The sequence below is a fragment of the Canis lupus genome, chromosome 2 (assembly GCF_003254725.2).
Source record: "Canis lupus dingo isolate Sandy chromosome 2, ASM325472v2, whole genome shotgun sequence".
Lineage (NCBI taxonomy): Eukaryota > Metazoa > Chordata > Mammalia > Carnivora > Canidae > Canis > Canis lupus.
Genome location: NC_064244.1, coordinates 27,339,439 through 27,362,652, shown reverse-complemented (window position 1 = coordinate 27,362,652; position 23,214 = coordinate 27,339,439). Strand labels below are relative to the sequence as shown.

At 44.6% G+C, this 23,214-nt stretch overlaps 1 protein-coding gene across 6 annotated transcripts in view; it reads right to left on the bottom strand.

The window, feature by feature from the left end:
- SFMBT2 (Scm like with four mbt domains 2) overlaps nucleotides 1–23,214 on the bottom strand; it is a 217,060-nt gene that overhangs the window by 42,200 nt on the left and 151,646 nt on the right. For all 6 annotated transcript variants that reach the window (XM_025445576.3, XM_025445580.3, XM_025445579.3 and 3 more), the window contains 2 exons: nucleotides 14,706–14,788; nucleotides 7,823–7,949 (listed from right to left, as the gene is read on the bottom strand). In XM_025445576.3, the coding sequence (XP_025301361.1) occupies nucleotides 7,823–7,949; nucleotides 14,706–14,788 (210 nt within the window). The remainder of the gene's footprint in view (nucleotides 1–7,822; nucleotides 7,950–14,705; nucleotides 14,789–23,214) is intronic.

Below are 23,214 nucleotides of genomic sequence, written 5' to 3'. Positions count from 1 at the left end.
AGGAAATAAGACCAGGGTGCCTGAGGGGCTCAGTTGGTGAGATAGAGCCCTGAATCAGGTTCCCTGCCTAGCAGGAGTTAGCTTCTTCCTCTCCCTCTGCTGCTCTCCCCCGACTTGTGCTCTCTGGTTCTATCTCTCTGTCAAATAGATAAATAAAATCTTAAAAACAAAACAAAACAAAACAGGAAATAACACCAAACTACAATGAGTCATTCTGCTGCTAAGAGGACAGGATGCTCCATACTCACAAAGCATATAAATTTGTTGAGAATCACTTGGGAACCTTACAGAAGCTCTGCAATTTGCCACATCCTGAGACTGTCACCCGATCAACGGATCCTTCGTCCCTTCCACGAAGTTCCACCCGCCCTCCTAAAGGCAGAGACTCCGGGAACAGTCAGAACGAGGCCTGTACCTCAGTTAAAAGGCAGGAAGGGAAGAAAGGCAAGAGGTATTTAAGGAAGCAAGTTAACCTCGCTCAGCACCCTCATGAGAAGTCAAAGGTCACAGCAAACTGGGACGGGCTCGAGTGTGGGATGGACAGAAAAGGCGCCAGAGGGGAGAGAGTGAGCGGGTGATCCGGGAGCAAGCAGGACTGGGTGCTGGAGCCCCGGGTGCCGTGTGTCTGGCTCCTTCCACCTGCAGAGGCCTTTCTATAAAACCTGACTGTCAAGTCCCTCGTCAGCTGTGGAGCCAAATTCCTAAGGAACAAAAAGACTGGCAAAACTGCAGATGGCAAGATCAAGATTTGATAGGAAACAGGCAATCTGGAGGAAAACAAAAGAAATGGGATCAAATGTGTGTGGAGAGAGACAGAGAGACTCACAGGACTGCAAACACCCACAAGCACGGAATTCAGGTCTGACACATCCTCAAGTGTTTAGTACTTACGACAACCCTAAGGGATAGGGGCTAGCCTCGTCCCCACTGTACAGATGAGGAAGCTGAGGCCCAGAGAAAGGTCCAAGGGCAGCAAGTGGCAGATCCAGCGTATGACCCTGGATCCTCTAACCCTCCAGGCATTTCAGGTGGCATTTTTCTTTCCTTCTCTTATTTCTGTTTCTGGTTTGCTTGGGGCTGGTCAGCATCTGTCCCCATCCTGTCCCGGCCCCACAGCCCTCCTGCAGAATCTCCACCATGAGGTGGCCGCCGCCGCCTCCCACAGAAGGGGAAGGAGCCAGCTCTGCCCTCACTGCCAGCAGGTGACAACAGGCTCGGTCCGAAGTCACGGCCGTCACGAGGGCAGCGCCCAAGCCCAAACTCAGCGTGGCTTCCCGCAGCAAAACCTCTGCAGGGGTGCGCCCCTCCCAGCCCCCCACCCCCAGATTCACATTTAGCCTGAGACAGCCCGGCCACTTCTGTCGCTGGCCACTGAGGAGCCGTCCAATGGAGCATCAGCTCTGGGGACCACACAGATTTGCGAGGGTTCAAAGCCCGCTCCCACAGACAACACCCACTTTCTACCACCCTCTCCAGCATTCGGGGGCACTGCCGTCCATGCCCGGGCCACTGAAGCAGCTTCTCCCAAATTCTCAGGCAGGCCCTACCTCCTTCTAAAGATTCGAAAACCACCCACACTGGCTTGAAATAGAATTACTTTCACATTTGCATTTTTCCTTGTTTGATTTTTGCAAGTCTCTGAGAAAGCTCATTCACCCCGACTTTTGCACAAATTACAGAAAGGCTTTGAGGGGCACCCGGTGTCCCACCCACGAGAGGTCACCCCAACAGGGGTTCCCTTCCGCCACGCCACACCTGCTAGACCTTAGAGTCCTTGACAAACCCTAGCGCACAGGAGAGTCATCTGGGGAGGGTGCCTTCAAAATGCAGATGTCCACACCCTGCTTGGACCTCAGAAGCACCAGGTCTGTGGTGGCTCCAGGAAGGTGCATTTTCAAAGGAGGCCCAGAGATGACCATGTGGAGGGTGGTTTACTGCAACCGAACCAAGTGTAGGAAAAAACTGGCCCCAGAGCTTTTTGAACGTTAGCTTACACATAGAAAATATCTCACTGGCTCAAAATTCAGTTGGTAAGATAGCAGTTCCTAATGGATTGGTGGATTTTTTTTAAAGATTTTATCTATTTATTCATGAGAGACACAGAGAGAGAGGCAGAGACACAGGCAGAGGGAGAAGCAGGCTCCATGCAGGGAGCCCAATACGGGACCCGATCCCAGGACCCCGGGGTCACGGCCTGAGCCAAAGGCAGATGCTCAACCACTGAGTCACCCAGGCACCCAGACTGGTGGATCTTCGATCACTTTCTCATTCAGAAGCACAAAGTTTTATTTATTCCTCCTCTGTGCTCAGCAGGCATTTAGCGAGCACATAGACCCTCGTACAAACGTTGTCCTGGGCCCACACAGGAGCGGAGCCACGCATCAGGGCTCGAGGTGCCAAGGACAGGATCAGGGTCTACAGGCACAGTGAGTGCTCTGTTCTGAGGGAGCCAGACCCTGGGTGGAGGCCAAGCTGATGAGAGAAGGGGCTGCCTTCTGGGGCGCACATCAGCCTCCTCCTCCTCCTCCCCAGCACCTGCCTCCTATGAGCTTTACAGATGCGAATTCCCTCCGCCCAGCTCCACAGCCACCTGGGAGGCAGAAGCCACTATCACACATATCTTATAGAGCCCCACAGAGAAGAAAAGCAGTCTTAAACTCAGGAGGTACTCAAGATACACACAGATGCACTGTCGGGGGCGGGGGCCGCAGAATCCACAGGTTCTATACAGATCATCCTGTACCTATGCTGTCCAAAACAGCAGCCACTAGACAATGCAGCGGAGGAACTGAAATGATCATTTAACTTAAAACAAAGGAGTCACAGTGGACTACTAACGTCTACTACCATCTCCCGAGAATGCCTCCTGCAGGGATTCCAAGGAGGCCCACCCAAGATTTGTTCTGAGAGGGTCCATGGATGGTCTGAAATTGCATCAAAAATCATATACGTGTGCAAGTGCATTTGCTGAGTGTCAACAGCTGTCCTCACACTCTCAGAGGGGTCGGTCCCATCACAAATGTAGGCATCTATTGTAGGACTGGGGCCATTCTAGGAAAGTCAGCACATTCTCAGTTGTCGTACGAGCACCTGGTCCAAAACAGAATGAATTCTCCAGGAATCTGATACGAGGGTGACCTAGACCTGCATGGAGGATGTCTTCATGCCCGAGGCTTTGGGCCCTTGTCCCTATGCCTCATGGAAGCAATTTTGCCATGAGGGGCTCCAGCGAGAAACCCTGTTAACGTTACTTAGCATCTTATCTCATTCATTTATTCATTTGCTCATGGGCTCATGCATTCATTCATCAGCTCTCTACAAAGTGAGAAGAAAAGGAAGGTGAGAAGCAAGCCAGTTCAGCCTCTGGGCCCTATGCAGATGTGGGGCGGACAGACTGGCAGCCGTGAGAGGCAAAGGTTGGCTGGGCTGGACCTGAGAACAGGAGGCTGATCCCAAGTCTCGCTCAGAAGCACGGACACTATGAATCCCCTTGCTGGTGCTGCCCGGCCAGGCGACGCCTCCCTCCAGGCAGGCGGCTGGGGGTTCACTCTCTAGAAAGATTCATCCATGTAGGGTGAATCCACAGGAGCAGCAAACGGGCTCCTGTGAAAGTCCATGCACCCAACGTGAAGGAGCTGCACCTTGCCAGGGTCACTCTTGACAACCAGGTGACCCAGCTCAGGACACCCACATGACACTCAGAACAAGTGGAGACCAGGAAAGCCACAGAGGCAGGCCGACCTCGCCACAGCCAAGAAGCCAGGAGAAAAATCAGATAAATCAGGAAATGTCATGGGACAGTTCCAAAGCACATGCATTTCTCAAGAGGGGAAAAGGAGAGCTGACGACCATCCCCGAACTGACCCTGCACTTGGGGTTAAATACCTCCGCCGACATTCTACATGAGGTTCGGGCTTCAGCTGTCTGCAAGCTGTCCCCGCTGGCTCTCATTGCGGAGACCTGGGGCACCGACATGCAGCCCGCAGTTCTCTGCTTGTCGGTGTGGGATGGGCAGCTCGCAGGGACACGATGTCATTCCTGAGCTCGAGAAACCTACTGCCCGAAGCTCTACCTGGCCCAGCCTGACCAAGCAACACTTCCACAGTATGTTTTTCCAGGACTGAGTGTGGAAAGATTTTATTTTCTCTAGATTTCATTTCAGAGGGTGGCAAAAAATAAAGATCAGGAGATGTTGGTAATAACCTAATTTGGGTTTGAGTAAAGCTCCCTGTTCTCAAGATTCTGATACTTCTCAGGGAGCCTGGGTGGTGCAGTGAGTCAAGCATCTGACTCTCGGTTTTGATCAGGTTGTGATCCCAGGGTTGTGCAATCAAGCCCTGCGTCAGGCTCCCACTCAGCGGGAAGTCTACTTGAGATTCTCTCTCTCCCTCTGCCCCTCCTGCTCATTCACTTTCTCTCTCAAAGAAATAAATAAATATCTTTTTAAAAAAATATTTTGGTACTTCTCCACAGACCTGAGGATTCTGGGTCGTCTCCTCTAGGGCATCATTTCCCGCCCCCCCACGCTCAAAACACAAAAACACCAGCCGAGAGTCCCCTACCCGTTTTCACATGTGACAGCACTCCCGATGTCAAAACCGGGTTTGGGGGTTCCCTTCCAGAGCTCTCTTCAAATTTCTGTAGTGGCAGCACCTAAAAGAGCTAAGTAACTTTCCAGAAATGAAGCCTGCTGGTTGCCATTCCTTTTATAGTATAAAAGGAATTCCTGCCTCAGCAAAAAGACTAAAAGTAAATATATTCAGGAATATGGTGCTTATTGTATCTCTTCTAGAGAGATACGAGGAAGAAAATATTAGTAATAATGGGGATAAGAGAAGCCAAGGAAGGCAAAGATGTAAACCCTCTTAGGAAGGGAGCTGACTCACCCTCAGGACAGGTGGAAGGCCCACACCCTACCTGTCCCTGGAGATAATGATCTGGAAGGCATGAAAAGTGACTTGGCGGGTAGGAATGCAGATACACGAGCACAGGGCTGCAATGCTAGAGATGTTACCACCGAGAGCAACTTCTATCCCACGGCTAATGCTTATAATTGTAGATATGATCACTTCGAGCAGAGTATTAACACAGGAGAAAAAGCAGTACAACGTCCTCTCTAAAACACAAAACATCATCATAAATTCCACCTGCTAATGGCCAGCGGCCTGTGAGAGCTTGTAATTCTTTTCAAATATGCATCTAAAATAATACTACCTTAATCTCATGTATTTCATTCATTGCCCCCTCTTCAGTATCAGTTCTTTTATAGATACTTAAAGAACTGACTTGAAGAGAATTGAACTCTTAGATTAAAAATGATCATTTTGGGGATCCCTGGGTGGCGCAGCGGTTTAGCGCCTGCCTTTGGCCCAGGGCGCGATCCTGGAGACCCGGGATCGAATCCCACATCGGGCTCCCGGTGCATGGAGCCTGCTTCTCCCTCTGCCTGTGTCTCTGCCTCTCTCTCTCTCTGTGACTATCATAAATAAATAAAAAATTTAAAAAAAAAATGATCATTTTAATTACCTAAAAGTGGTCAATTAGCCATGTGTTGAAAATACTTCAAATCAATTTAATGCATAAAAATAACTAATAAATTGTTATGATGTACTTTCTACATTTACAGTGTCAAGTAAATGGTCTATAATCAGAATCACCAGCATCATAAAAATAATTTAACAGCCACAGAGTGACCATGATGAATTTCTAGCATTTGCTCCCTTGACTAAAGACAAGAAAACACTATATCCGCAAAAGTGCAAAACAATGAGAAGTAAGTGCCACTAAGGTCACTGTGACTTTCAAAGGTAATATTCAGAAGAGACCAAAACAGAACAAAACCCTGAAAACCCCAAAATTCAAGGAAGATCAAAAGGACAAAATGGAATTTTACTTTATTTGATCAAACACATGATTTTGACCATGAATTCCAGGTAGATAAAGTGCAACGAATTGTTTATAAAAAATTTTTTTAAGTATGGAAGGTTTGGAAAAAAAATGGACAATCTATTTTCTAAACTCTTTTTCTGGTAACTGATTTCACTGCTATGGGATAAGAAAGCACTCTGGAGAGTAAGAGCTGATGTGAGCTGCCTTACTTTTCTTTGCTATAAAAATAGAAATTGATATCCAAAGCAAAACAGTCATAAGGAGAAAAGGCTGTCAAAAATGTTAAATAGACACTCAAGGTTGCTACTCCTCATTCTTTTTAAGAATTGGGAAGCTGTAGGGTCTGATGAATTAACCAACAAAGATGTCAAGGACAAGGAAACTGACCCCAGGCATATCTTCACGGCTTAGCTAGCTTCGTTTCTTCATCTGTAAAAATCAGGATGCCCTCACTGTTGTCTGTGTTAGGTAATTAACAGCTGCAAAGCACTCTGGAAGAACAAACTGCTAAATAAATAATGACTGCCAGAGAATCTCATTGGTAATATGCTAAATCATAATGATGAAACGTGGGCTTTGAAATCTACCGTTTTTGTTTTCAAGTTAATAACACCAAGCAAGACCCTGATCTTGCAATATAACTTAGCAGAGTTATTAGGCAGCAGGTTTAAAGCAAGGATTGAAATCACAGGAGGGATCTTGTGTTTCCAAGAGCAGCTGACTTGACTTTCCATGTAGTAATGAAAATAAGGTCACGCTCTATGCCCGTGGCTGCAGAAATATCACCATCATGTCTGTGTCTACCTTTGGGTTAATTCCCGCTAGAGGCCATTCTATTTGAACCCCCCCCCCCCCCCAAGCAATCAACTTTTTGAAAATTTCCTTTTATTTCACGTTGATTTTGAAATCCTCAACCCCAGTAACATTTTAAGTTATTTTTCTAGGAATTCATGACACGGGTGACGCTCACTTATAATCACTGTTCTCTACCCTTCCCACCCACTTGAACTGTAACATTTATGAGATCGTCAGCCCCAGAATTTTTGATACTTCTTAGACTTTTCTCAAGAGAGAGGATGACGAGATTAGCACCACTTCTGTAACCTTCCAAACTTTCCATTCCAATGGGGGTAGGAGCATGCCATGATGGTTAAAATATGGGCCAAGAGAGCTAACGCTATTTTACTACTCATAACCAGTCTTGTTTTTCCATACACATTTAAAATAATTAATGAATTTTGTGAAAATAAGAAACAAACCCCAAAAATTTAGATCACAGAAAAATGGGAAAACCTTCCAGATCCAGACTTAATTCCTTCTCACTGAAAATGTAACATATAAAAAATATATAGTGTTCTATCTCAATCTAAAATCTGATCATGGTTCCACTTACGAAGTATAATGTTCTGTGAATTATCTGCACAATCATAAAAAAAAACGTAGCTATAAAGAACAGTTTAAGCATCATTCAACAAACAAATCTTGTGTATTATATATTTGGGGAGAAAGTCATCTCCAATGACTATTTCAAGGTAAAAGTAAACATCTATGGAAGAAACTAAAGTAAAGGCTATTATTCACATTAAAATGCAAATATATAATTTAATCCTCATAATAACTAAGACCTCAAATACCAGTTTTAGTGACTCCTTTTAATTTAATTGTGACATTAGCTTTTATAATCAAAGTTGTAAAAAGACCACTGTGTTTCAAACATAATTATCACACCAGTATCTCATTTCATGAAATTATTAGTTAAGATGAGAGCCTCCGAACAAATTTATATTTGATTAGTTGCACTTACTTAAGAACGCTGAATAATTCAAGATCTGTTTAAATGAAAGGGAAGTGGAAGGGGTTATTTCTGAGAAGTATTAAGTGAAACCTCCAGATGGACCCTAACCTCTCCAGAACGGCCGAGAACCGAGCGTACCTTCCAGGTGAAGCCACAGCAGCCTCCCCTTCACACTGACAACAGAGGCCACGCAGAGCTCTCCTGGGTTCCTGGGGTTGACAGCTTCAAGTTTCATGTTCTTGGTGAACCCCCGACTGAATGACGTCTGGAAGAGAGAGAGAGAACAGACACTGAGCCAGTGGACAGTGTAGCAGGGTAGCATGTAGCAACAGGCCGGCCCGCTGGCGAAGGGGGAACACGCACATGTGGGCACACACATGGGCACACGCACATGCACCCAGGCACACAGACCTCGCCCATATGACAAACTGGCTTTCCTGCCATTCAACAGAAAAGAACCATGACCTCTTCATTTACATCCCAGCATAAGAGCTCTGCTGGCACACAGCAGGTGCCTACTAATATCTGTTGAGTGAGGGGACAGATACGTTCTCTTCCCAGTTCCGCAGGTGCCCTAACTTCTACGCAGTCACTGAGGTACAAATCATTTCTTCTTCCTTCCCTAGATTCCTCACTCGCACCAAACCTGGGCATATTTGCGGGGGCGAGGACAGGGCCTGAGTCTCCGTCTGGCATCATTTTCTTCAGCCTGAAGCACATTCGTTACCACTGTGATTCTAGTGCAGGTCTGCTGGTGGCGAATTCCCACAGCTTTCTCTGAGATTGTCTTTATTTTACGTTTATGGCTTTGGGTTTACTTTCATTTACTTTCTAAATGCACTTTTTAAAAATTTACACGTGAGAATATTCACTTGCCTTGGTGCCCTGTTCCCTATACATGCATACAGTCATGTGGCCATAACCTCAATCAACACGCACAGCAGTCCCTTCACCTTCAAAATACCTCTGCGCTGCCCTTTGGTAATCAATCCCTTCCAGATTCCCAACTCTTGGACCACAGACCTGTCTTCTACTTCTAGAGTTTTGCCTTCCCCATAAGATCACATAAATGGATCCATACACTGTGTGATCTCGATTACTCCACAGAAGCAAAATGCACTTAGGGTTCATCCGTGCTACTGCACAAATGGCCAGTTCATTTTATCTTACTGCTGAGTACTTCCTATAGATGTGCCACAGTCCATCCACTTACCCACTGAAGGACATGCAAGCTGTTTCCAATCCCTGGTCATTGTGAATAAAGCTGCCATAAACACCCAAGCACAAGGTTTTGTGTGAACAGAGTAGATTAGTCTGCTTGGGATGCCATAACAAAATACACCACACTGGGTGGCTCTAACAACAAATATTTGTCTTGCAATTCCAGAAGCTGGAAATCTCAGATCAAGGTGTCAGCAGGGCCGGTTTCTTCTGAGGACTCTCTCCTTGGCTTGTACACAGCCGCTTTCTCTCTCCGTCTCCAAACGTCCTTTGCTCCATGCACGCGGCCTGGGTCCTAATTACGACTTCTCATAGGATATCAGTCCTACTGGATTAAGACCCACCCATATGGCCTCATGTTTCCTTAACTCTCTCTTTGAAAACTAACCCCAAATATAGTCACATTGTGAGGTATTCCAGGTTAGGATTTCCATCGTATGAATTGTGAGGAATACAATGCAGCCTATAACCAGCTTTCATTTCTCTAGAAATGGAATTGCTGGACCACATGGTAAATGTACTTTTAACTTCCTTGGAAACCAAATTGGTTTCCATATATCATTTTGCATTCCCATCAGCAGTGTGCAGTGGTCCAGTGGCTAAACATCCCCAACAGCACTTTGGTATTAGCATTATTTCAAATTTTAACCATTCTAATAGGTGTCCACTGCTCCCGAGCCCTGTCTTTTTTTTAAAAAAAAGATTTTATTTATTTATTCATGAGATACAGAGACAGAGTGGGGGGGGCAGGCTCCATGCAGGGAGCTGGACGTGGGACTCGATCCCGGGTCTCCAGGATGACGCCCTGGGCTGAAGGCGGCACTAAACCACTAAGCCACTGGGGCTGCTCCTGAACCCTGGTTTTAACTTGCATTTTCCCTATTGTTAATGATGTCGAGCATTTTTTCATGTTTCTTTGTCAGTTGCCTATGTTCCTTGGCAAAGTGTTTCTCTCTTCACTCAGGAAGTATTATTAGCTTTGGTGCATACAGGATTGTGGTTTCTTCCCTTCAGTGTGCTGCTACAAACATTGACTTACTGTTTTCTGGTGTCCCTGGTCTCTGATGTGAAGTTTGCTTCATTCAAATTGTTCCAGGGGCACCGGGTGGCTCAGCCTTCAACTAAGGTTGGGGTCCCGGGATCTTGCATCGGCTCCCCTGCAGGGGGTTTGCTTCTTCCTCTGCCTGTGTCTCTGCCTCTCTCTCTCTCTCTGTCTCTCAAGAATAAATGAAATCTTCCAAAAAATCGTTGTTCCTCTATTTGGGATGTATCATTTTTTTCTCTGGATGCTTTCAAGATTTTTCTCTTTATGTTTGGTTATCAGCAGTTTGTTTGGTTTCTTTGTGTTTATGCTACTTAGGGCCCACAGACCATCCTGCTCATCAGTACTTTCAGCTACTTTGGTAAATTTTGGCCATTGTTTCTTTGTATACATTTTCTTCCACAGTCTCTGTTGCCATTTCTTCTGGGTCTCCAATTACACATGATATTGTCCCTCAGATCCCTAAGATTCCTTCTCAATCCCCACATGCAATCTTCCTTTTCTCTTTGTTTCTTCAGATAGGGTCATTTCTATCCTCAAAGTCATGAACTATCCCCTGCTACCTTCATTCTGCTAGGAAGCCCTACCAATGAATTCCTTTATTTCAGGTATTGCATTTCTCAGTCCTAGAATTTCTTTTTACACTTTCTACTTCTCTGGCACTTCCTACCTTCTCGTTCATAGTTTCCTTCTCAAACTTCAGGGTATACCTGAATCACCTGGAGAACCTTTTAAAAATGGACTGCTAGGCCTTACCCAAAGTTTGTGATTCTTTTGATTTGAGGTAAGGCCACAGAATTTGTATTTCCAGCAGGTTCCCAAGTGATGCTAAAGCTGCTGGCCTGAGGACCACACTTTGGGAATCACTGCTTTGCACCAAATTTGCTTAAATTAAAAAAAAAAACTTATTTATTTATTTGGGGTGGGGACAGAGGGAGAGAATCCACAAACAGTCTCCCCACTAAACAAAGTGAAGCCTGACACAAGGATTAATCCCAGGACCCCTGAGATCATGACCTGAGTGGAAATTAAGAACCTGACGTTTACCAGAGTGAGCCACCCAGGTACCCCAAATGGATACTTTAAGATACGTGTCTGCTAATTCCAACATCTGGGTCATGTTGGGTTTGGTCTCTGCTGATTAGCTTTTCTACTGAGAATGAGTCAGATTTTCCTATTTCTTTATGTGATGAGCAACACTAAAGTCTAGATGTTTTAAATGTTACATGGTAGAGACCCTGGACTGTGTTATATTCTTCCTAAGAGTGTTGGCTTTCTGTTTTAGCAAGGAACTAACTTGGTTGGATTCGAACTACACAGTCTGTATGTTGAGAAGGAGCTCAAACCCCACTTCAGTCTTTTGTCCTTAACCAGGCTGCTGTAAGTTTGCAGGGAAAATACACAATCTGAGGATCAGCCAAAGATTCAGACCAAGTTTATACATAGGATTTGTGGTTCCATCTCCTGGCTTTTCCCTGAGACTCCTCTCACTTTCCCACAGTTGTGATTGCTCAAATTCTGTTATCAGGTTCATTGGGCCAGAAAGAGTGTGATTTTTACATTACTGGTTTTGTCATCTCATACATCGTCAACTGTCAAGAAGTTTGAAAAAAAAATCACACAATCACTCCACAGTGTTCCTTCCAAGCACCTGCTCCCCTCTAGATCTGCTCACTTTTGTTCATTTTCCACACTCCTCAGGTAGTTGTTTTGGTACCCTGTCCTGTGCAGAGTCTATAGTTGCTATCTGCCAGGGGGTCAACTCAGTATGAGCTCAGCCAATATTCAAAGCAAAACTCCCTCCAAGCATTATTTTTAAATAAACATGTAAAAATTTCCTAAATCATCCACTGCTATAAATTTTAACCAGACATTACAATACTATATGCATCTATTTTAAAATATATAAAATGAGATTAACAGGTTTCTGTAAATAATAGAGATCATATCTTTACGTGATCCATGGGAGGAAACCAAGGTTATTCACATTCACGTATCTTTTTATATATGTTAAGTTGCAAATGCAATTATATTTTTATGTAACCAGAACAAAATTATCCAGTGTATGTTAAGAAAGCAATTTGCTCTTTTCCTTTATGTTTCTTTGGAAATGGGAACCACGGAAATTCTAGGTGGACTATTTTTCTGCAAGTCATCCTGCCTCATCCATGAATATTATGTATTGAGCTTCTTTTTGATAATACAACTTGATAGGCTGCCTGAAAAGCCTCTAAGTAAGTTAAAATGCATTTTATCCTACTTAATAAGGAAAAGCTACAACCACATAACCTATTTTCGTTTCAACTCACTGCTTGAGGGTAATTTATAAAGATCAATAGCAAAACTGTTACCTGTGAGTTTATTTTACTAAGCATTTGCCTGTGTCAATCCATTCCAGAGCTGCCTCTGATTGTTAAACATCCCCAGGGAAATGTCTTCCATGCATTCACTTCCACACTACCTCTCCTCTAGTACACACAAGATGTGTGATTAAAAAATGAATTCATAATAAGCATTCCATTAAGGAGCACTTGTAGCAAGCTAACAAAATTCAGCAAAGTACCCGGTAATGCAATGCATACGCCAACAGGCAGATAACAATCCTGTCGATTAAATAAACGGGGAGCCAGAAACAAAGCGGGCATATTTGTAACAAGTGCATTCCTAATGAATACACCAGCATATTCATTAAAAGAGATTTAATCTTGGTAGCTAAATCCTGAAAGCTCAGAGGCCACCTGGGGATGTGGCTACTTGCTCCACTATTAAATTCCACTTGGTCAGCTACTGGCTGAACAGGAGCAGGGGACAGATAAAAAGAAGCTGCAGTGGAACTGTGTTCATAGAAGAAACAACTCCCTCCGTAAAGAACTAGTGGACACATCAGGATTTTCCTCCTTCCCAAGGCTGAAGAGGCAGGGAAGAAATATTTCTTTTTTTTTGGGTACAAAGCACAACTTCACAGGAGTTTGGGGATGTGATAAGTATTTCCATGATCCTAAACTAATGGAAACGAGGCCAGGACTCTGTGGCAAGTGATGTCACTACAGTAAAAGGTTTAGTTTAGTAAGATGCACTGGGACCTGATAAGCCCTGGGAGCTAACCCAAGGCTAACCTCATGGTGGCATGCCTACACAGGCTCCCCGTCACACCACCTCAACTCACCACACAGATCTTTCGATGCTGCAGGAGAACCCCCTTTGTGCAAATGCAGTGTCAGCCACTAGAAAGTCCCTTCAATCATTTCAGGAGCCCTGACTTCCACCTCTACCGCCGATGTGTTTCTGTATGTTTGGGTACGAGCTGACCTGGTGATCGACGTACTTCATTCTTCAAAATCCACCTCTGACTTTTGCTCAGGATTGAGCTTCTCTATGAAGCCAACCCCTCTGCCTCTTCGTTCTCGTATGCCCTTAGCCCCGCAGTACAAATTATATGTGGGGTGGCAAGGAATCAGCAGCTCTAGGAGCCTAGGTCCAGAAGAAGTCTTTGATTTGGGAGCATTCTGCACGGTAGTATCTGCAGTCCCCACTTAGAGGACTGAGTCTTTTTTTGTTTTGTTTTTGTTTTTGTTTTTTTTGCATAAAGAACTTTCATAACTAAATGCACGTTCAACACAATTGGCTATATACTTACGGCTCATTCTTAAAACAGAAATTATAATCTGTATCCCTTTTCATAGTTCCTAGTGTTGATAAGGTTTAAATGAATAATTTATAAGCTACTTTATACAATCAGCTCCTATAACGAAACAAGTACACACGTGTGAACACACACACACAGATCTGCATGCCACTATTTTATGTGCCATCACGCCAACAGCTCTATTTGAACAAGGAAGTGGCTTACAGTAAGCACAGCAGAGAACTCTTAGCCTAGCATCTTAATGAAGCAATCCAAGAAAAGACATTTATGATCATATATTAAGAACATACCGCAAGCGCAGAGAATCTCCTATCAAGGGGCTCATTGACATTATACTCCACGCAGCAAGTGCCTATGTCATGGTGGCACAGGTGGCCTCCCAAATGTGTCCTCCCTTCTCAGGAGTATGGAATCACGGCTGTGAACAGTCACCTAGCTGGGGTACTTTTCCCAGCCTCATTCGCAGCAGGTGCAGCCGAGGGACTGGTTCTCACTAGTGGAGGGTGAATGGAGTAACGCGTCATTATCAGCTACGGGGCCAACAAGGAAGACCATCCTCTCCATGGGAACCCTGGGTGGCGCAGCAGTTTAGCGCCTGCCTTTGGCCCAGGGCGCGATCCTGGAGACCCGGGATCGAATCCCACGTCGGGCTCCCGGTGCATGGAGCCTGCTTCTCCCTCTGCCTGTGTCTCTGCCTCTCTCTCTCTCTCTCTATGACTATCATAAATAAATAAAAAATTTTAAAAAAAGACCATCCTCTCCTTCATCCCTTTCCTTACCTGCACACTAGATTCAGATGATGAAGCCAGAGGCCACCCAGGGTGGAGGCTCACCATAAGAAGCACGCGCTCATCCGGAACACACTGGACCATTCCGTAAGTGAGAAAGGAGCCTCCACTGAGCCACTGTACATTCAGTAGTGGATCTGTGACTATGGCCCAGAGTCACCCTGACACACAACCCGAAAGAGGGCTTTGCAAAAACCACAAAACCATTGTGATGCTGTGAAACATGGGAGCACTCTAATCTTGCTCATGAACAGAAAGCAACTACAAAATTCATGGTGAACAATGTCTAGGATTAAAGGGAGTAGCAAGAGCCAAGCTTCTTACGTTTCTGAAGCAGAAGGGAGGTGCTTCCTCTGTCCCATTCTGCTTGTGATAATCTGCCCAGTCGAAGTCCTGGCCAGAGTAACCTGTACAGGACAAAACACAGATGTTAGTCAAGCTAAAGCTCAGACCAAATGAACAGCTTTAGAGTGTGTCACTAATTAAAATAATAAGAGGTCCAAGGATAGGGCCCCAAAGGGGAAGTCCTCTCCTACTCTGGACCACATGCCCGATTTTCTGAGGAGTATGTGGGAAGATGGAGAGTACTAACTAGTTGAGGTATACCATCATTATCAGAGCGTGGGGCCTGACACCAGGTGCAGGGTGGAGCTCACCCCCATCGGCCCATGTCAGCAGGTAGATGTGCTTTGGGGGAGAGCAGCTTAGACATGAAAATATACGCAACACGTCCCCACAATGCATTTTTCAGAAATATACAGGAACACCTCCCTCCATGGAAATCCTCAGTTCACATGACCTTGCTTCTCAATATCTTTGAGGAAAACCATGAGACTTTATTAGAAAGCACCACCTCAGGGGGATGGTTTTTTAAAGGATAACAGAAGGCAGAGCAAATAGCATACAAGGAGTCAAGGGTTTAGTGAGAAAGCCTCGAAAGGCATGAAAAGCAGCAGCAGCCTTGCCTTCCGGTTGCACTACAGAGGAGGAAGGAAAAATGCGAATCCAAGGGAGGCCCCCCTCCACTCCAAGTGAGGCTCTAGGGGCACACAGAGGTAGGGGTTCGAGAACCATCTATTACCACACACTGAACTTAATGAAATCCAGATCTTTACAAAGTGGGTTTTTTCCTTCCATCATCCCTTTCATTCGGCAGGAGGGGCAAAATTAGAGTAGATCCGTCATGCCCGCCATGACAAGACACAGGAGAAGGTCTTGGGAAGGTCATGGGAAGACGGAACAGTTCTAAATCATACAGTGAGCAGAGACTGGGGGTAGGGTTTCCCCTGGATGGCAAAACACCTCTTCACAGGAGTGTCATCGGCATTTCCTGCATGTGCCACAGAGGATGGCGAGGAAAGCAGAGTGTGATCCCAATTAGGATAAACTGAAACTATAAAATTTCACCATATTCTACACTTGAGTATTCTCTCTCTCTCTCTCTCTCTTTAAGATTTTATTTATTTATTCATGAGGGAGAGAGAGAGAGAGAGGGAGAGAGAGAGAGAGGCAGAGACACAGGCAGAGGGAGAAGCAGGCTCCATACAGGAAGCCCGACATGGGACTCGATCCCAGGTCTCCAGGATCACACTCTGGGCTGAGGGCGGTGCTAAACTGCTGAGCCACCTGGCCTGCCCATTGAGTGTTCTCTCTTGATGGGTTTTAGTGTAGGGGGGAAAAATCCACAAGGGAGTTCTTAAGTATGTTTTTGAGCCGTATCCTATTTTCTCTTCCTCCTACCATCGTAAATTCTACACCTACAAACTCACGTAACACAGAGACTTGTGGTGACTAAATCCCACAGCTATAGTGACTCCAGAAATTCTTCATTGAAGAAAGTCAAGACACCAAGTGCCTACTTCCATTTGTACGTCCAAGTATGAGCTAGTACTCTTTTCATTGAGGAAGCTCAATTTGCCCAGTTTTTTTTTTAGAAGATGGGGTTAACCAAGTGGAGGTAAGTTAACCAAGAGGTACCTGTCCTCCTCCAGCCCAGACACTGACCCTTAGGCTTCTCATACCCTGCTGACCGTCAGTGGCAGAAATGCCCCCCTTTCTTCCTAAGACATCCCTGCCATTCTATAAAGGTTGACAACTCCTCATTTCTTTCCAACAAGGAGATAAAAAGTCTTATAGTTTGGGGATGCTCTACTCTTTGTAGAGAGTTTCAGAGAGATTCTCAAAGCTTTTCCACCTGCCCCTGCCACTCTCTCCAGAGCCACATGGCTCTTGCATCAGAGGTTTCTGCAAGGAACTAAATCAACTTTCTTCTGAACACTTAAAAACAAGATATGGTTTAAATAAGATAATTCAAGTTTCTTTACAATTACTATAACCCTCCACTTTGAGAATGGTTTCTCTGGAGCTGTTTTAGGTCAAATATTTACATGAATGTGTGAGAACAGAAGAATTTGCCCAAAAGACAGCTCAAACTGCTGAGGAGCTACCTAACCTATGAAAGGAAGACACTCGGGATTTGAGAGCCAGCTCTACCAGGAACTGGGAGAAACAAGGTGAAAGCAAATGGAATTTTCTGTGCCTGACCTCCCTTATTCACAAAATAAAGAGAAGATCTTTTAAGTCACCTCTAGATGCTGCCTTTCATAATTCGGAGCCACCATTTATTAATTATTTTACTGTGGCTACTTAGGATTTTTTCCCCTTCCTTTTGTGGTTAATTCCTTCCTCTCCTCCTATGAGAAAAAGTGTGGCAAGGTTGATAAAGAGAGGTTATGCAACAGGACACTTCCTCCAAGAGCTCTCCATAAAAATCACTGAAGACAAGATGAATTCTGCAACAGAAGGACCCCATTCGTTTAAGGTTTGTGGCAGACTGACTTCGCTCAAGCCAGGATCTCATTCCCTTCCAACGTCTCTTCCCTGGACCTCAGCTGCTTCGTTACTTTTGTGAGCTGATGAAAATGTCATTGAGATCATGAGGGAAGAGGGAAAGTAGGGGAGGAAAAAAAAAAAAAACATAAATGAATAACGGCCATTTTCTGAAATACCGTGGAAATGTGGGTGTGCTTGATGGTAAGATGAAACTTTCCAACGTAGAAGTCACCTCCGCTCCCCCTACAGAGGCATTTAGCTGGGCGTTCTATAATCATGTTTATAACCATGAACTTCCCATGGGCTTCAACCCACTCCATCAAATGTCATGCTCTGTGGTTTCTTGGACCTACATTCAATCCTTCTACATCCAGTCTTCAAGACCCTCTCTATGGGGAGCCCTTTTTAATCTAATAATTCCTAGATATAACCGAGTCTCGCCGGGTACCTAAGCAACAATGGGTGATTTTGCCCCTAGAGCTCTTCGTTTCCTTGAACATTTCCAACAGCTTAGACTCCTCCTCCTCCTCCTCCTCCTCTTCTTAGGGACCTTTATTCACTTCATCACTTAAAATTCTTTTCCTTCAGGCTGATAATGAGCTCGCTTTTTGTGAGGCGGTTTTGTGACAGCTCAGAATATAACTGCTACATAAAAACAAATTGCTGTGGCTTGTATAATAGAGACAACAGGGGTCAATTATACTCATTAATCAACAAAGACAGAACAAGAAGTACTGAGGCTTAACTGGAGCTAGGAAAACATGTTTTAAACCCAGGAGGGAGGAAAATAGTAGAAGGGGGAAAAGAAAATAAAAGGAAATCAAAACCCCTTGTGCTATTAAAATCTGCAACAAGCTGCCACAGGGGACCGTTGAACCATGGCCACTGGAGTTATTTAAGCTTTTATTAGTGTTTATTCTGAATGAGGTTCCAACTGTTACACGTCCAAAAGAGAACAGGTCGATGACCCGTTTCCTGATGATACAAATTAATTGGCACAAAACAGCCCCACTCGCAGACATTACTATGGGTAGTACCAGCGGACCATTCTTTTAGAAAACGATGGGAGAGTAAAAGTGTTCACGAACTCTGACACAACAATTTCACAACAATCCTAAAAAACCTGAAAAAAGTGTCCTACGTGTTCTTATTGGTGATTCTGGGGACATGGACCACTTGACATCCCAGAATTGGAAAGGATATGAAACTTATCCAAGGTCCACAGAAAACCACGTGGGCATGAAATTGCACATAGTTTGCAAATATATGTACATATACACATATATATGAAAACATTTTTGCTATAAATGTAGATGGAAAGATTGCCCTGGCACAGCATATGCAGAATTATCAAATTCACATAAAAGTATGCAAAGGAAAAGACCAGAGGGAGTGTAAGGAAAACCTAAGAATGGTAAATATCAACGTAGTTATCTGGATGGTGGGACTCGCGGATTTTTTTTTTTTTGATCTCTTTGTATTTTTCAAGTTTTGGTCATGAATTATTTCAATAAAAATTATCTGAAAGTATAACAACATGGCTCCATTTTAAGAGATAAGGCAGTGATCAATCAAACAAGAGCTAATTCAGCACCTGGGATGCACCGTGACCGCCTCCTGAGAGCCAACCTTCAGCTTCCCACCTGCCAACAGAATCCTGGTTTGTTCAGTTTCTAAAGGACAGTTAGGGCTCTCCTCAGCACCAGGAAGTGAATCACGACCCCGGATCCCGACCTTTGCACCAGGAAGTGAATCATGACCACCTCTCCCCACTAGATAATCATGGTGGTCTCATGCCCTTTGTACCAGGAAGTGAACCATGACAACCTCCTAGATAATCATGGTGGTCCCATGCCCTTTGCACCAGGAAGTGAATCAAGACCACCTCTCCCCACTAGATAATCATGGTGGTCTCATGCCCTTTGCACCAGGAAGTAAACCATGACAACCCTGAGATAATCATAATAGGATGGAGGGAAGGGTTTTTAAAAGGACATCCCTCTCTAATAAAAGAGACACACAGAGTAAGAGCTGCTCTTCTGTGCTGAGTGAATATGAAAAAAAAACTGTACAATCTTCTAAAATAACATTAGCGGGATCCCTGGGTGGTGCGGCAGTTTGGTGCCTGCCTTTGGCCCAGGGCACGATCCTGGAGACCCGGGATCGAATCCCACATCGGGCTCCCTGCGTGGAGCCTGCTTCTCCCTCTGCCTGTGTCTCTGCCTCTCTCTCTCTCTCTCTCTCTCTCTCTGACTATCATGAATAAATAAATAAAATCTTTTAAAAAATAAAATAACATTAGCCAAAAATACCATCTTTGCCATCTACTTGATCAGCAAAATGAAAGACAATAATAAGAATCCACCACTGCAAATACTGTCGGGAAGCGGGTGCCTTTATGCGTTTCTGGTTGGCATATAGTTCAAAAAGCCATTGCAGGTGTCAACCGGGCAATGGGTGAAAATCTTTCAGGAAGGTGTCAACTCTCCACTTCAGCCATTGGTTCATCCGCGTATTCAATCACTTAAAAGCACTTACTAAGTGGTGCTCTGTGCCAGGCACCGTTCCGGTTCTAGCACCAGAAGTGAATAAAACTAAAGAAAACCAGCGCCCAGGGACGCTTACACTTCAGTGAGAGGAGACACAGCACACAAATATAACACGTCAGATAATCAGAGCATCAGGGGGAGAAGGAGAGAAGGGGCAGAGAGGGATGAAGGTCTTGATGAAAAGCTGAAAATCCGAAGAACGAGGAAGCAAGCCTGGTGGCCACTGGGGGGAAAACCTGCCAGGGGGAGGGGCAGACAACGGTGGGATTCCAGGAGCATGTCTGGAATGTTCTGGAAAGAGCAAGGGGGGTCCTGCAGGGCTGGGAAGAGTGAGCTGGAGTGAGGACAGAGCAGTAACTGCATTAGGGAGCATCCTAGAGAAATAACAGGATGCTGTGCAAACATTTTGTGCATCAAAGCAGCTGAGAACAATACAAATAACGAAGACGTGTTTAAATCAACTATTTACCTACAATCATGAAACTTCCCAGTCATTGAAAGGAGGAGACACCTTGGCATGGAAGTGGCAAATTGGTGCATATAAAGTAATTAAATCAATACACAAAGTTACATATTCTGGGAAACAGAAATCTGAAAGAATGTACACCAAAAGTAGTTTCTTCAGGATAGGAAACTTCTCTCCTTTTTTTTTTTCAAAATTTTAAAGAATGAGCACATATTAAACCTATGATTAAAATATACTCTTTAAGGGGCACCCGGGGCTCAGCTGGTTACGCATCTGCTTTGGTCTCAGATTGATTGGCTCTTGGGATTGATCAGGCTCTTGGGATTGATCCCCACGTTGGGCTCCCTGCTCGGCAGGGAGTCTGCTTTTCCCTCTGCCTCTGACCCTCCCCTCTGCTCATGCCCTCTCCCCCTCTCTCAAATTAATAAATAAAATCTTTTTTTAAAAAAGTCTTTAACAAAATAAATGGAAGTTCTAAAAAGAAGTAACACTTTCTCAAACAAGGAAATACATTTAATTTAGTAACTTTTCCCTAGGAGTCTCCAGGTTGCCAGACTCTCATTCCCTGACAGTAAGATAAGGATGAAACAGGCACAGGTTTGGCTGATGTCACTTGCTCCAGCAGGTACTGAGAAGGGGACACACACACACACACACTGTGTGCTACCTGTGGCTCCAGGACAGAGGCAGACATTGGAGGAATTGGAAAGAAAGTTCAGAAGACACCCACCACGCTGACTGAAGAACATGCAGCCCCATAAGGAGATGTCCACTTTGGAGCACATCTACATCCAGTGTGAGATGTGGACATCGGGTCTTAAGAGCAAGCTTATTTAGCTTTTAGTTCAATGGCTCTTTGAAAGGAAGAAATGATGTGATCGTGTCTTCATGACAAGAAGACCCCAAAGAAACCACATTGTAAGAACAGGTTCTTGATCCTGTCTCACAGAATCTTATGAATGATTAGAGCAGCTTTACTGGACTTGTTCACAGCCCAGTAAAGGTGGGTCTTACTGAAAAGGGGTCTCTCTCCAGGCTCCTACTGAGGTCTGTGGATGCTCACTAAGGAGAAGGACCAGAGGGCATCGCCTCAGGTGATCCTCTCTGCCATCTTGTAGTTAAGTAGGAGGCTCATCCCCACTGCCCAGGTGAGGAAAGAAGACCACAGGATCAAGGGGGCAGATGCAGCCCCGGGAACCAGCCTGCCCCTTCCTGAGCAAGGGTCCCCAACAATCCCCAATTCCATTCATGAACGAAGCTGCCTACAGGCTCATAGGCAGGAAGGCAAAGACACTTTTAACCCATCTTCTTACCCATGCTGTTTGCTAAAGAGCTACATGTCCCCCTCCCTTGAAGGTCAGTTTTTAGTGTATTCTGTTTGGGGTGATAATGAAGCAAAGGCTTGATACTGGAACCAAATAAAAGGTATTTGACCTACTAAAAGGGCAGGCATGCTAACGATGATGACTACAAATTCTGCAGAAAGGAGAGTTTGTTTTTTTAATATTTTATTTATTTGGGAGAGCAAGAATGAGAGAAAGAACACAAACAGGGAAGGGGCAGAGGGAGAGGGAGCAGCGGACTCCCCACTGAGCAGAAAGCTTAACCTGGGAACTGATCCCAGGAACCTGGAATCATGACCTGAGCCAAAGTCAGATGCTCAACCAACTGAGCCACCCAAGCACCCCAAGGAGCAGAATTAAAACAAAAAACTAATAGCAAAATTTCTAAGGGTAAAAGACAGATGGGAGTTAAATAAATAAACAAATATTAATGAAAAAAATCAGCCAGCTCCCTCATTTCCTCGGTGGACATTCAGTAAATTTGTCCCTGTCTAAATTTGTAGATCTTTACAAGGGACACATTCATTTGCAACTAAATTATTCTGGTTTTACACTCACAGAATAAGGCAGGGGGAAAAGAACCATGGAAAATAAGGAAAGAGGACGGAAACAAAGAAGTCAAGTGAACATAAACCCCAGCCATTCCAACATCCTTACCTTTTAGAATAAGAATCAATGCATATAGGTGACAGTATGACACTTAATACAGTTCTCTGTCCAGGGACATGCTCAAAATGTTAATCTGAATTATAAACACAATGTTAGGAAATGTGGACACGTCTCCAGGATGGAGTCTAACATCATATAAGTATCAGCTGCCAATGGCAAAGCCATGGTAAGAATCCTCAACAATGAAGCAAAACGAGGAATAAATGAATGAGAGGGAGACCATTTCCAACAATTGGAAATATTTTCAGATATAAAAAAATGACCCAGAGAATTTTACTCCAACTCTTTTCAAATCAAAAGTGAACTTTTGTTCAACAATCAATCAGAAAGCTAGAAATGAGAATCAACTTCCAAGTCCAGCAACAAGATGGATCCTTCTCAGATGTCAGACAAAATATAGTAAAAATAATTACACAGCCAAACTCAAAAGAGAAGGAAATCTCCAGATGCCAAAAACCCAACTGGGACACAAAGGCAGAGCTGACCAGCCCAGAGAACATCTGGAGCCCACGTGGAGCAGAACACAGCCATGGGGTCAAGAGAAGGGAACATCGGGGTCTGTGACTGTCCTATAATGCCTGGTCTCAGTCGGATGCTGGGTCTGCAGAAACGTAACCAGACACACTTAGTTCATTGAAAGAGAGGAGGTGCAGACCTGACTGGTCCCTGCCCAGGGCTCTGGTCAAGGAGGGAAAGAGCGGAGACCTGTGCTCCACCAAGCCAGGGGCACATGTAGGGATGCTGCACAATTATACAACTCTATATGGTACAGGCTGAGAAATTAATGTGACATTTGTTCATTTCTTGAATATCCAGGGACAGCTACATGTACCGGGCACCGTTTTAGGTGCTGGGGATACAGAAGTGAATAAAAGTGATTTTTAATATCCTTATTTTTTAAAAAAGATTTTATTTATTTATTTATTTATTCATAAGAGACAGAGACAGAGGCAGAGGGAGAAGCAGGCTCCCTG